Source organism: Panicum virgatum, chromosome 3K (genome assembly GCF_016808335.1).
Source record: "Panicum virgatum strain AP13 chromosome 3K, P.virgatum_v5, whole genome shotgun sequence".
Taxonomy (NCBI): domain Eukaryota; kingdom Viridiplantae; phylum Streptophyta; class Magnoliopsida; order Poales; family Poaceae; genus Panicum; species Panicum virgatum.
The window spans coordinates 32,985,650-33,000,901 of NC_053138.1; the positions used below are offsets into that span (position 1 = coordinate 32,985,650).

General features: G+C 41.6%; 1 protein-coding gene and 1 long non-coding RNA gene across 2 annotated transcripts; one reads left to right on the top strand and one right to left on the bottom strand.

Moving 5' to 3' along the window:
- Positions 1–548: 548 nt before the first annotated feature.
- On the bottom strand, positions 549–11,802 carry LOC120699038 (probable phosphoinositide phosphatase SAC9). Its single transcript, XM_039982903.1, has 12 exons — positions 11,615–11,802; positions 9,508–11,476; positions 9,282–9,389; positions 8,770–8,940; positions 7,587–7,829; positions 7,049–7,474; positions 5,846–6,616; positions 5,400–5,597; positions 3,923–4,357; positions 3,609–3,842; positions 2,816–3,107; positions 549–979 (listed from the first exon to the last, which is right to left on the bottom strand). The coding sequence occupies exons 1-11, from the start codon at positions 11,629–11,631 to the stop codon at positions 2,826–2,828; spliced, it is 4,854 nt and encodes a 1,617-aa protein (XP_039838837.1). The 5' UTR covers positions 11,632–11,802; the 3' UTR covers positions 549–979; positions 2,816–2,825.
- Positions 11,803–13,076: 1,274 nt separating this feature from the next.
- Positions 13,077–14,668, top strand: LOC120699040. Its single transcript, XR_005685165.1, has 2 exons — positions 13,077–13,284; positions 14,340–14,668. It is a non-coding gene; the product is annotated as an uncharacterized LOC120699040 (long non-coding RNA).
- Positions 14,669–15,252: the final 584 nt, after the last annotated feature.

Consider the following 15,252-nt stretch of genomic DNA (forward strand, 5'->3'; position numbering starts at 1 on the left):
GTTATAAATTTTTAGAGATTAAATCTAATTTTTATTAACGTATATATGGAATAATACAACTATCGGACTGCAGTATCCCATTTGACTATCCGGATTAACTGACCAGATATTTGCATGATATTGGTCATATTATATCCGATTTAAATACCCAATATCCAATCCGAGATATCCGAAACAATATCCGGACATCCGAGAAAAACTATCTAAATTGATATCCACCCCTCAGTCGGACAGTCAAAAAATATCCATACTATTTACATCCCACATAAAAAAACATATTAGTTGTTTGTGGCTCGAGGAGTAAAATTTGCTAGTCCACGGATACACGCCAATATGACCAGACCCAACCAGTGTTTTACCTGTCAATTTTGGATAGCAAATGTGCTGTTTTATCAAAATATTATTTGTTTGATCTTCGCAAAAAAAAAAATTGTTTGGAATAGAACAGATATATAAGCACATCTTACCAGCCGATTCGATATTTAACAGTTTAGGCCAGGCACTGCCATTAAACTGGTTACCATCGTTTTTGGTTCCATAGTCAAATATCATCGTCAGTTCTGTTCAAGCTAAGAGTGATAAACTCAGCATTGCCGTGTTCCGTGTATCATACAAATGGACTGGTAAAATTCTGTGCTCAAAATATGTATGACCAAAAAGAACCAAATGCAAATTCACTTCTTAGCCCTACAAAGGTCCCATACAGGTATTGACAAATGTACCTGACAGTTCCTGAAACTGCAATCGTACTGAATTTCCAGGTATTCTACAAAAAAATGAACTTCCAGAAATTCTACTGGCAAAATCCCTTGATCTCTCAAATCGAATCATCATCTGATCATGAAAACTTAAGAAAAAGAATGTTCCAAAAAGACATGTATTTGTTGAAACAGCCAGCCACTCCCGCATCAACACACAGAAACAATAGTTTACAACAACACTCTACCAACTGTTAACATCCCATGTTGGCATCTCTGACCTAAATACAGGTAAAGACAAAGTCAAAGAGCAGTGTGAAGCAATCTCCTAACAGATGTAGTTACACAATAACCACATATACTAATTCGTAGTTTCAAGCTTAAGCAGAACATTCAGATAAGTTTCACAAGGGGCAGAGAAAAGTTTGTTGCGGGGGCTGAAAAGCCCCATGTTAGAGTATATTTGATAGGTTAGGATATGTAATCCCGGACTGCCATATGTATCGGGGAGGTGCCTTACCCCCCAAGTCTCTATACTCTATATATATCGCCCAAGGGGGCTCAATGCAATACATCGACCACATTATACGCATCCTATTCTCCTACGTGGTATCACGAGTTAGGGTTTCGACCTAGGCTTCCGCTTCCACAGCCGCCACCGCCGCGCCGCCACCGCCGCGCCGCCCCCGGGGAGATCGATCTCCGCCGGGGGCAGCGCCCTCGTAGGATGCCCGGCGGATCCCTCTGATCCGCCGTGCCTGTCGTCGTCAAGCACAGCAAGGAGACCTACCTCGCCGCCAGGATCCGTCGCCGTCGCCTCCGCCGCCTCTGCGCGGGCGGGCGCTGCCTGCATCCAGGGCTGCTCAGCGTGGGGCGCCATCGGGCGCCGTCGTGGGGAACTGCTGCTGTGTGATTTTTGAGTTTTTTCTTTTCTCGATCAGAGATCGGGTTTGCGTCGCCCTGCCGTTCGTCGCCGCATCATCGTCGATGCCACCTTTTCCGGCGGTGGCGCCATCCACTGCCGGTCCTCGTCAAGTTGGGACATGATCCGAGTCCGCGCCTCTTGCCGTTCTTGCGCGGACACCACCGCCGATGTTGCTGAAGGAAGACCCCCGTGCGCTTTTTAGCTGCCTGGTCTACCATCGCCATCTGCCGCTTACCGTCCTGCTGCTGTCCTCAGACAGAAGCTGCTGATCTTGTGTACTGAGGTGCCTCGACGATGCTTCGGACCCGCGCCCTCCTCCACGGCTTCGACCACGTCCACCTCAACCTCGGCTTCTTCGGCACTAAGGGGCTATCATCTGCATGAGCTACTCCAGTCAAAGCATTCGCACCGGCGTTCCAATTGCGCGGGGATATTCTCCATTGTTCTTCAGTCTGTCCGTTCGTGTTGCTACCGCTACGACTGCGGGGGGATGTTAGAGTATATTTAATAGGTTAGGATATGTAATCCCGGACTGCCATATGTATCGGGGAGGTGCCTTACCCCCCAAGTCTCTGTACTCTATATATACCGCCCAAGGGGGCTCAATGCAATACATCGACCACATTATAGGCATCCTATTCTCCTACACCCCAGATTAGAGACATTAGATGTTTCTAAATTTTTAATTCCTTCCAAAATCCTCACATGGGTAAGCCAGTATGGACTGGATAGACCCATCCATGTGTAACTCTAATTTGAATAGGAGCATAGGGTCAGGACCAAGACCATGACGGTCTGGCTACACAGTTAATTTAAGGATGTTAAAGATCCATCCGTGTGTACCGAGGTAGCTTAATCTAGAGAAGAGAGGCTCAATAAAAAGGACCCATACCCATCCACATGTAATTCTAATTCGAACCTAGTGTGCGGTCAGGACCATGACACTATCAGGCTGGCTACATGATTAGCTCAAGGATGTTAAGGATCCATCCAAAGGTATAGAGGTAGCTAGCTTAAGATAGAGAAGAGAAGTAATAAGCCAATTTGTCATGTGTTTTAGATTCATCATATATCCTTTATCAACTGAAACTTTCTTTCAAAAATAAGCATAACTTGATTGTCAAAGAATCAAGTTAAGAACTCTGTGATAAGACAGGCTCATAAGATAGCTTAGAATGCAAGAACTTCATACCTCAGATACATTATACTGCTGAGAAACTGCCGATCTTTCCCATCTCATATGTATCAGCGTAGTAATACAACTTGATCTTATTTGACAAAGACAATCCAGATGCCAAAGGAAGATTTCGAAAGTTCAAGCCATCAAGCTCAGAAATGTCATCAACAAAGGCAGTGACATCCCCAAGTAATCTGAAGATAACACAACGAACATCTTGTTGTAGATCTGGAAAATCAAAATATAGCGGTGTATTCGCTTTTACTTCGGGTATACGGTATTCCTCTACAACCACCTTGCCAGACTCCTGTAGAAAATCACAAGCACAACAAATATGTTTATGCATGCAAATATCAAATAGGCACCAAAAAGATTATATTTATAGGTATCAAAAAGTTAAGCTGTATGCTTATCGAACAATCGATTATATGTGGAAAATGATTAAGTTTGCAGCAAACTTCAGACAAACACAATCACATAGGTGAAGTAACAATATTGTAGTTTGTGTATAGTCATTCGAGATATGAAGAGAGAACTTCTTTAACCACCATTATAAAAACGATGAAGTTTCAGAGAAGATTCAGTTGAATATTCCATACTAACATGAATAAGAAAAAACACTCCATTTTGCAAAATCCTAAACTGTATGCAACAAAACCTATCAGCAAACTAGGTCACACCTGGAGGGACTCCATGGCAGTTTGGACTGCACAGGGACAAGCATTAAAGGAGATCACAAGAAGCAGAAAAATAACAAAGATATAGCCACTAAAATAAGAAACTTTGAGCAGAGGCAGTGTCTTAGTACCTTAACAATTGTGACCTGCATATAAAGAATTGCTTGATTTACATATCTATCTTCCAAGCATGTCAATGAAAACTCCCTCGTGTCCATTTCCGAAGAGGAAGGTGAATGGGTCACACGAGGTCTTATAACACTGAAAAAATCAAGCCGAAATCCAGCTATTCCAGGTGAATTAGGTAAGAGATATTGCTCAAGAACAAGATCATTATCTCTCAGCCTCTCAGCTTCAACTGGAATCTGGAAAATACAAAAGCAAAGCTTCAGTCAGAGCTACAATGAAAAGCTGGAACCTGTTCAGTCAAAGGCATAGGATTTACCCTAAATCTCCCCAAGGATGGTGATCTGTCTAAATAACTTTTCATTCCCATTATTCCCCCAGATGTGTCAGGCTCCATCTCCTTCCTCAAAGAACTGCCGAAAACGATAATTCTTTTTGCATGGATAAATGAATTTTGTGGATTGGTCGGCTTTGATTCATAAAATGAGCTATCACCCAATGACAGAAGATCAAACTCCTCACAAAACTTGGTTGAACGAGAGCCAATATGGGGAAGTGTCATTTTTATTGAAACTATACGACAGCGAATAGGATTTGGGAAGTGAAATTTAACGTGTCTTGGTTCTTCACTCATGCTACTAGATTTTTCAGGTCCACAAAGATGCGGAGATGAAGATACTATGTCTTGTATATCCCACTTTCCTATGAATGTACGTTCTTCTCTGTGTATTTTATTATTGGCCCATATCTCTACCTGGACAAGCAGCATGATTATTAGCATATGAAGCAAAGGAGTAAAAACATGGACTAAAGAAACTGAAAATGAAAACAGCTCGATTAGTTCAAATGATCTTGTTATGCACAGATAGCTAACTCTGCCGGAATATGGAAAAGATGCTTATAATCTCTTGCACATTGCACTGATTGCAGACCCAAAAAGAAAATGCACGCAAAGAACAGACAAAAGCAACATCCTCTTGTTATTTTTGCATAGATAAACACTGCCGTATATGCAAATGATGTCTTGGAGCTCTTGCACATCGCAGTAACTCTAGCCAGGATTATGCTAACAAATTAGATGTAGTTGTGTCATCATAGCACTAATGGTGCATGTATAGAAAAGACAGGTGACTGTCACGAATCATAAAACTGGAACCACTGTTATTACAAGTATAAATTAAACTGCAAAGAGCATTAGTGCAATCCTGAAGTGTAGGTTCAGACTTCACAAGTCAGAACCAAAGTACTAAACTACTAATGCAGCTCCAGATAATTGAAAGCATATTAGCATTTTGTCTTTAGAAAAACCAGGTGTTGCTCTGGATAGAGCCCATGTTAAGAACTATTTTCCTCTTTACAAATTTTCTCCATTTTTGTGGACATTCTGGGAAAAAAGTGGGTTCTGCATGAGATGTGTCTGAAGCTTATGTGGCAAATAATTCTGTAGAGAAAGATAGTATTCTTCACCATGCTTCCCTTGTATTAGCATTTAGCATGCTCAAGCGTACAGCTGAACTGAAATGTCTTCCTTCTCATGCTCAGAAAGAGCATTCATTTGATCAAGCTACATGATTTCATGATTAAAAATATGATCTCATCAACTCCAGCTTAAATATCCTCTTCTCTTCAATAGTCAAGAAAAAGGAAATGTCTAGCGAGGTATATCCATATAGCTAGGATTCCCGTTCCCGTATATGCAATATTAATGTACCCTCGCTAACAATGACTGTACAGATTTTATAGATAAAATAAGGATAACATGATGAAGAAAGAGAAAGTAAACTGGGCAATCTTACAATAGGGCAGTCAGATGTTGAGTAACCACAAGAACTGACAATTATGGCAACACCTGCAACATCTGATAAACCACAAAGAACAATCGAGAACTCCACTGAAGTGTTATTCTCGGGACCTTTCCAGTAAGACTTGTAATCTCCAGTACCAAGAGGTGCCAGTAATGATAGCAGTGGTTCAGAGTCATCAGCAGTTTCAACCTGAGTAATATAACATGAGGGCTTGATCAAAGCATTATCTATGGTAAGATAAACTTCATAGAATAAAAGAAAAGAAAGGGGGCGGAGGCATCTTTAGAATAAAAAAATGAGCATGAAGCCAGTTTATAACTGTTTCCCATGGTATTTACAGCAATGATGTTGTATTTACAGCAGTATGTATGGAGTAATGGGCAGCACATCATACAGGAGTACAAGTTATGATAGCATAGTACAAAGTTGAGAAATACCATTTGTAAAAAACTTGCATATGGAAATGCTGCGAGGGATTCTTCACCATCGAGGATCTGTTTCAATTGCCTCTGACCCGTTTGAATACTATGTGATAAATCAGATATTTTGCTCGATTCTAGTTGGCAGACCTGATTCACAGCATTCAGCGCTGCTTTCTCTGCACGGTCTTTTCTCCGCAAACTCTGAAGAACCCGGACATAATCCACATACAATGCACGTTTGATAATTTCACTGCAGCATGATTTGCACACAAAACTATCTGCGAGTACTGAACACCCACCACCTTGACTCCCACCATATATCTTCAGATCCTTGTAGGTGTTAAGCAAAAGGAAGGCTCCTCTCCCAGCACAGCAAGCTTTGCAAACAGTCCTTTCACACTGGGAACATTCCACAAATACTGATTGATTTTTTCCAGTGGATGAAGCTTGTGATGAAGATGGAGCACGGACTTCACATGCCCCATCATAGCAGGATTCATCATTTTCACTGATATTCCAAAAGTCTATGGTGTGTTCACTGCCCTTTTCAAGGCCTATTGAAGCATTAACACGATCCTCAAGGACTGCATGGCCCAGCAGCGCTAGATTATCAGCTAAGCTGGACAGTTTCAACAGGTAAGAATAATCAACTGAACGGTTTGGATCTACTGTGGCAGGAATTACACCAACTGATAACAATGCCCGGTCCCTTTCTGCGGCAGAAAGACCAAGATGGAGACGTTTTATTTCTAGCTTCATCATTTGCTCAAAGGTAAGACCCTTTCCCTGGAAAGATGAATAAAGTTTACATCTACATTGGATTTAGATTCATACACACATTTTTTTCTTCAAAAGAGGTCCATTTCTATTCCTTTATCTATTCAGAATAAACAAGTATGTATTGGAAAGCAAGGAAAGTAATAGTGCCAGAACTCTAAAAATATTTAAAGTACACAACCATACAAGCAACACAACTGTAACCTGAATAGAACTAAAGATTATACAACTTATAATTGGAAGCTGTCTTTGTTAGGGAAAAAAAAGTTTTAGTAATGTTGTTACTAGAAACTACCCTCTTGCCCATTACAGGTAACTTCAGGATTCACACAGATTATTTTAGAAAAAGGAATGCTCGACATGGATACAAGAAAATCTACCAATAACAAGAAGATATAAAAATAGAAATGAAATAAGGTGATTTTTTTAACATATGGATACCTTATTATAGCCAGACAGGGATTCAAAAAATTGAATATAAAGCTGTGTGCTGCCATATTCTTCAACCTGGTTATTCACTATAGGAACAGGAACTTCCAATGCAGGGGCAAAAGGGTTAACATCAAATCCATCATCTAAGAAGTTTGTTTGTTCCCCATTACCAAAAGATGTATTTTCAGTTACATGTGACTTCGACATGTCAAAATCACCTGTGAGAAAATCCAACAAATTTTCCGAACCACCTGGTTGAACTGATGATGAACTTTTAGTATAACTCCCAGGACCAGAAGAATTTGCATAAGACTTCAAACCTAGATCATAGTGAGCATGTGATAATTTTTTATGGAGAAGCTCCATAAATTCAGAAGCACGTCCACTATTGTTTAACATGTCTGCCCATGGAAGAGAAACTCCAAGTACTTCAATCTGTTAAGGAAATTTATCAAACTAATCAAGAAAAAGATATAGAGGAATAAGTGGTAAACCCCAAAATAACATTCTAAAAGCATCCTGTCGACAAATTTCATCAAAAATTTACCTCACCAAGAGTGATGGGTGTCCTCAATGCGACAGATGGATGAAAAGATAATGCAACAATCCGATTTAAAAAGTTTAGTTCTCCCTCTAACTCTTCAAAGTCATATAACAAAGGAAGGTAAGTGCTCTCTTGAACGTTGGGCCTAGCACTTTTCCCTGTAACAGCTAAGTCCTCTGGATCAATTCTTCCCATGACTGGAATCAACAAATTTGTGCCATTTGAACACTGTGGAATGCAAGCACCCTAAACAAGTAATATCCCAATTAATATTCATTTACCAGTAAAGTAAGATGTTCAAAATACAGCAGAGGGAACAAATGGAAATAATAACACGTGCAGGCCTTTGTCTGGCTAGTAAAGAATTAGAAAATGCCTTAAAAATATCAATTGTTCAAATGCATAGCAGTTGGCATGCACAGAAAATATCTAGAGAAATAATTGCATTATTGTAGAAAAATACAAAATAATACTTTAACAATGACACAAATGTATCAGATGAAACCAATACCAGATGGAACAATAACCAAATTTAAATCGACAGTACCATCTGTGTGAATGGCTTGAGCTAGGGATCTCCGTGTGCTGTTAGCTAGACATGATCCTTCTTTCTTTTTGGTAGTATACTCATTTTTTACATGTATGTGACGCGTATGTTATAAGTGTAATGTAGGCAGTTAGGGCATGTAACCTAACAAACTTATCATCTTCTATTAATGAAATGACGCACGGCTCTCCTTTGTGCAAGTTCCAGGAAAAGAAAAGGATCTGAATTTCTACATTAGCTGAATAATATATGGAAATGGTTGTAAACTTAACCGAAATCCACGCCAAAAGTCTGCTTAGCTAATTTCAGTTTCAGCAAAAGTTATCAGCAAGCAGCTTAACTCTAGTTCTGAACCATGCAAAAGTGTCATGCCATAGTTCAAATTGTTGGGATCGCAAAAATAGCAAGGTGTCTTAAATCCAGATTTTGGTGACACATAAGATGCTCAAATTTTAGCAAGGATTGTCATTTCTGTGTCTGCAGTCTTGACTTTGGGTACAGGGGTGACAGTTTGTCAAGCCAAATCGAAAAAAATATGTGAAATAACTTTATTTGCAAAAGAAAATTTGATGAAATAGCTGGAGCAAGAAATTAAAAGAAATGATAATAAACCAGTGAGAAAAGATAAGAGACAAGGACCTCAACCACAAGCTTAAGGGCATCTATGCTTGAACCAAGTCTAATATCTACAGTTGCTGGATATGAAGAATCTTGAACACCGTGGGAGACAGTAAGAAGCAGTTGACAGACTTGACAAGGTTCCCCAAGGTATATAAAAAGTTCAACGTAATCTGCACCTTGCTGACACACCTGCAGGAGCAGAAGTCCTTAACATGCTATGTGAAAAAAAAATCAAGACAATAATTAAATAAACCAGTTAGTTATCAGTGATAGCGTGGAATATCACACGCAATTGTTGGATGTATGATAGGAAATCAATTACATATATATAATATAGGCCAACCTACCTCCTGACTTATAGAAACAGAGTCAGGAGGAGATACGATTGGACCCTGTGCGTGATAGGAGCTGGAGGCAGGCACGCCAGACAAAGGTCGGTTGAGCCAGACCATCTACAGCTACCCAGCTACCAATAGCTAATATTTTCTAATAATCAGGAATTACTGGACACTGTATTTAAATAACTATACCCAAATGAGATCCTTCTTTTTGATGCTGAGAAGACTGGAACCACCATCAGCCACTGGGGTGATACAAGGAACTGGCTTCAACATGCATCCAGACGGCCTTGATAGCACCTAAATTTTCAAGATCAAGAATATTACCACAAAAAGTATAATATAAATAGTATACTGAAATCAAGACCAACAACATGAATTTGAAAGAAATATACTGATAATGAGTAAGTTTACCTACTTTGAGAGGGAACATAGGGATGGACGGAAAATGCTTATATAGTCTCAATCCAAGGAACATCTCCAACTGTTTTTGGCGTGAACTATCATTCATATAATTATGGATCCTTCTTTGCACCGTAATCTTCACATTCTGAACAGCTGAGAATTTACTAAACTTTCCTGTTTCCTCCTTGAATATGTTCAGAATCTCGCTGTGCATAGCTTTTGAGCCAGTGTACAACGTGGCATGGATATCGCCAGCCAAAAGAAAGAGTTCAGCAAGGTGGTTCACTGGAGCAAGCATTGTTGAGCCTTTGAACTGATCAAATGTCATATCAAATCTCTTCCACGGCTTCTGTGGAGCCTCCTGGCATGGATGTTCCCATGTGGTCGTCCGTGTATTATGATCGATATAAAATGATTTGCCTGTTACAGAGTCAAAGCGCTCCTCCCATCCAGGGGGCAAAGAACGAGCATTTCGACTGCCATATTCAGAATATCTGCTTGATAACCCAAACATTGCATCTATGTCAAGTGAAATACCCAATCGACTACACTGTTCAACAAATACTTGAAGTGTCCCAAAGTAACTAGCAGCATTGGTCCGATCAAGAGAGTCTGCACAATTGAAACGTATCACCCCATTCTGAATAGATTCCATGCAAAATCCGCCATTTATGTCATCGTTACAGATAATGGATCCTTTACATTCCTTAAGTTGCTGCCTTACATCATAGTATTTCCCTTCACTGAAGCCAATGGCCATTGTAGGTGCTTTAAGATGTCTCCAAAGGCCCTCAACTGTTTGCTGCTGTCCTTTTAACTTCACAGTGGCATGCCAGTCATAATTTATCAACTGAATCCACGTGCTACCAAGCTTTCCAGTAGACTTCATGTACTGCAGGGATTCTTTGAAATGATCGACAAGAACTGACTCAGTTTTTCCTTCACCATATCTTAGTAGGTTAACACAAACAATGGGAACTATTCCAGATTTCTTTTGCCTAGATACATTTGCTTCAGATGATTTATTGCCGTATCTTCTACTCAGTCGCTGGTAGTATTGTAAGCTCCCATTGTAAGGATCATCAGCAACATAAATTTCAGCTTCTACTGACACAGCATTCTTTATTTCTGCACCCCACCATATCGGTATAGTTCCACGCCGCCAAATATACGAGCTAAAAGGGATACACTGTCCACCTTTTCTAGGAACCCAAACAAGCTGCTCGCACTCAACCTCATTACCTGTGCCTGAACATGCATTTAGTCCACGAGCCAAATAGCGGGTTCCAGGATGCAACCGACTACGGCGTGCGATAAGGGCAACTAACCCACCTTGCTGCCCTGCACCTCCAAAGTTTCGACACTCAGCAAACCCCTGCAAAAGAATGACACAGTGCCCTGGCAAGCCAATGTCCTTAAAGGGCTTTGACAGCCACTCATTCCAAAAAAATTCCTCATCTGGTTCGCGTAGTGTCATACGGCTTGGTAAGGGCCTGGTAATATCCCTTGTCTCACAGAAGTAATACTTCCCATCAATGTCAAGATCAGCCAATTCACGGATATTTTTCTGCTCTCCAGTCCCTTGAGGTTGAGGGTTATGTAGCTGGATCTTTATCCATTGACTCTCCGCCACTGTGTATATGCACCCACCTCCAGGCAGATTCGGTATGGTAGCGCTCAACTGTGTCGCAACTAGAAGCAAAGCGTAGCTTCCTAACACTGCATAGCCCAGCACTGCTTTTGCGTATGTGGTGCTCTTGGACAGAATCCTTGATCCGTCAGTGATGTAGTTCAATGCCGCTGCCTCAGAATCAAAGACGTCCTCCCCATAATTTCCCATGTAGCGCAGGGCACCGGTGGTTGGGTCGACATAGATGACCTGAGTATCGCTTCTCGTTGACAAGCTGATCACAATGTACACCTCAGTCGTCTCCAAAACGACGACGACGACCGATGTGTCCAGGGGCGGACGCAGCATAATTCTTGCAAAAGAAATCGAAGTTAGTAGGTAATATATTGTAGGGTATTGTAACTGGATTCAGATCCGAATATAAATAGTTTCGTTAGGGTTTGGGTGCTCCGTCTCGCACAGCAGAAGGAAAGATAAGGGGCGGGCATACCTGGAGGATGCGCTCATCGCCGGCAAAGAGCTGGGCGAAGACAGGAAAAATGGCGCCGCCGCTCGCCCAGTCGTCGCCGCCGGGGAACGAAGAGCAAGGAGGAGAGAGTCCGAGAGAAGGGAAAGGTCGCCCTGTTCGTCGGTTCGAAAAAACCGTGGACCAGCCCGTATCCGACCCAGATGGACCGATTGCCCGGTCCCCAGCGCGGTTTGGAGCCGGACCGGTATGGACCCGGGCCGCCAGGCGATGGAAGCAATGGTCTGCTGGTTTGCAGTGCCGACCCGTCAAAACCATCGAGACAGAACGGTAGCTGCTAGCGGCCACACGTCCGATCCGGGTGCTGCCATTAGACGATATCATCTGAGAGAAAATTTCCGCCGCAATTTTATTTGATGTTGTATATAATAACATGACCAGATCAAATGAAACATTTGCAAACACCAAAAATCAGCATTTGCAACATAAAAAACATGTTAAAAAAATTATTGTTAGCCATCGGTTACATATGTTTCATGTTTCATGGAATATTTAAAATCCATATGAAACATCTCAATGAAAATGTAACATTCGAATTATACACATGCAACATGTCTATGAAACATTTGCAATATTGCAACATTTAGATCTACTTTTTGCAACATCTATATAAAACACTTGCAGTATTTTTTAAAAACATCTTAAATACGTGAAACATACGCTTGCAACAAATACACCAAAACCTACAGCCCGCCATGGACGCCACCTGGAGCTCTTCCGTCGGCTAACGTGGGGGATGCCGCACGGAGCGGAGGCCCGCGGCCGGCCGCGTCGGCGGCAAGCTCCGCCCGCGCCCGCGCCCGCGCCCAGCCAAGCCCCGCGGAGGAGCTCCGCCCGCACCCACCGCGCCCAAGGAGAGGCTCCATGTGAGCTTAGGGTGGAGAGTATAGCACATCAGGGTGGAACAACTTTCCTCATGCTACAGTTTCATCACACAGCCCGAGCGACTCCGCTGCACATGCTAGTTCTCGCTGGGCACTGGCTACTACATTGATGTGGCTTGTCTTGTAGGGATTTGCGTGACAGTTCCAAGTTGGCGGGGATGGCCGAGCTCGTCAGGGCGACGGAGGGGGGAGATTCAGGAGGTGGTGGATTGGGGGCGTTGTTGATAGAAACTAAAGGTGGATGATACGAGGTCGAGCAACGAGTGGATAAGAACAAAACAGGAATGGAGTCAAAACAACTGGCTATCATGAATAGTGGAAAGAGGGGTAAAGTGGGCCCGCATTCGATATTTTTTATGGCATCGCACGCTCGGATTGTAGCATTTATACATCGAAAAGGAAAAAAGGTGGTGGCGGCTGGAGCAGACAGCTGTGGCGGGGGCTGCGGATGCCGCCGGCGGCGGTTGAGGGGGACGGTGGTGGCTGCGGCGGCCAACTGTTGCGTAGGACGGCTGCTGCTATGGACGACTGCGGCGGCGGATGGCAAACAATAGCGGTTATAACAGACGACCGGCGGCCGAGATGAAGGTGTCGCGCGACAGCCTCGGTCGAGGCCTCGAAGTGGAGGCTGCGCTCGTGGACGAGGCAGCGTGGGAACTGAAGGAGGCTGTTGCGTCCATGGCTGTTGGGTCTTTGGATATGGATGTGGACTCGCCACCGCATCTCCCCGTAGAGACCTTTGCTAACAGGGTTTCCCTTCTATCCTTCTTGTGTCGCTGGTTCGATTATTCTTTTCATATCTGTTCCTTGTTTCCTGGATTGTATTAGGCCATGAACCCTAGCTCAGATCGAGATTAGGTTTGGTTTGCAGATAAAGGGATAGGTGCAAGATTCAATCCATAGTAACATAATCTGTTGTCAGTTCTTGTTTCTTCAGATCTGATATACACAGCTTGAATGATTGGGGATGATGGAAGTAACCCAGTGTTCATTATTAGTTAGTCTATGTTTCTTTAAAGTATGTTCTACCATATATAGTAAGATGCCTTTGCAGCACAAAATTTTTTGTACTTGAGTTGCGATTATTGCTTTTCAGTTATAGGGCAAAAAGAGGAATTGAAACTATAGGTACCACTATTTCTGGGCAGATTAGGAAGTACTAGTATCTTCATTAAAAGAATTAGTATATAGCACTGTCAGATAGGTATGTCAGGGTTGTAGATGTTACTCCTTTCCATGTAATTATACAGTCCTATTGCTTCCTTACTGGAATATGCATTGCCATTGCTTGGAAAAAAAATTTGAATTGCTCTTCTTGATCGTTTACTACCTAGTCAAATTGGTGAAGTGTGCTCTTTCCCTGTAGCACATGCTAAAAGGCTCGGAAGCAGCATTACTTGTGTTGAAACTGAAATACTTGAAAGTTGAGGTTCTGTCCTAGTTTTCCTAATTTTATCATTTTTCAATGTATCTAGCAACAATTTATTTTCTCTACATCACTCCATAACTAATGTGATGTCTGGAGTTGCATCATCTGATTTAATTCAACAGTTGCCTATTGTGTTGGTTAAACCTTTTACTTGCCGTAATTGCATACCAAGCACTTATCATTGTGAATAATGCCTCTTTATTCATATATAGTAGTCATTATTCAGTGAGCAATAGCACAGCTTGCATGTCTACCATTATTTAACAGTTGTTGCATTAGAGATTATTTGTTTATTATGATGTAGACTTAGTTAAGCTGAAAAATTCTTTGTTATGCTGAATAATGACCAAACTGTCAATTCTTTGTGACGATGCAGATTTCATTGAGCTGGACACAGCCTTTTGATGCAAGGCGAGAGCTCGGGGCGATGACAAGGTTTGCCTTCCATCCTTCTTGTGTCTTCATCAATGATGAACACTAGCTGAGATCAAGTTAAGTTTAGTTTGCAAAGAAAAGGATGGGTCCAAGATTCAATCTATAGGAAGTCATTGGCCAAATGGCAAAGTCCACCAGCAGGTCATCTCTGAGACTCTGATATAAACTGCTTCAATGATTGAGCACTATACTACATTGCAAACATTTTAGCACCTTGTGACTGTGTGTGTGACTTGATGATTAGATGTTATTAGTGATTGAAATAATCCTTGTTCCTGTGTTTGATCAGTTATCCATTTTTTGTTATGTTGCAGATTTTATTGAGCTAAACACATAGCCTTTTGATGCAAGTATGGGAGTATTATGGGCTATGCTAGTCTAAAACAATATCAATCTTATATATGTTTTGATTAAGTTAAACCATTGTCTTCTATGTCTTGGAGCAGCTTCTTCTCTTGAGGAATTGCTGCAACTTGCATGATAGATCATCAAAGAGTCCAAAGACTACCTTTTAAAAAAAATCTCCCATTGAAGGTAGCGGTAGTTTCTATTCATATATCTTCATTTGTTTTTGGTTAATCATAAACTCATTTATTCTTTTCCTTTTTTTGTTAATCATAAACCATAAGCAACCGTGGATTTATTTTGTTAAGCAAACTGTGGGTAATGGCCGCAAATTGCTTTGGCCAAATTATCGTGCATATTTGCGAAGCAAACTATGAAACCCGTACATATTTGTGCAACCGTGTAAACCGCAGGAACCTAAGTATTAGAAATCCACATGTCATGCAATGCACGTGCATATTTGTTAGGATTATAACAAATTATTCTGGCTAAAAAACATCTTATTCTAC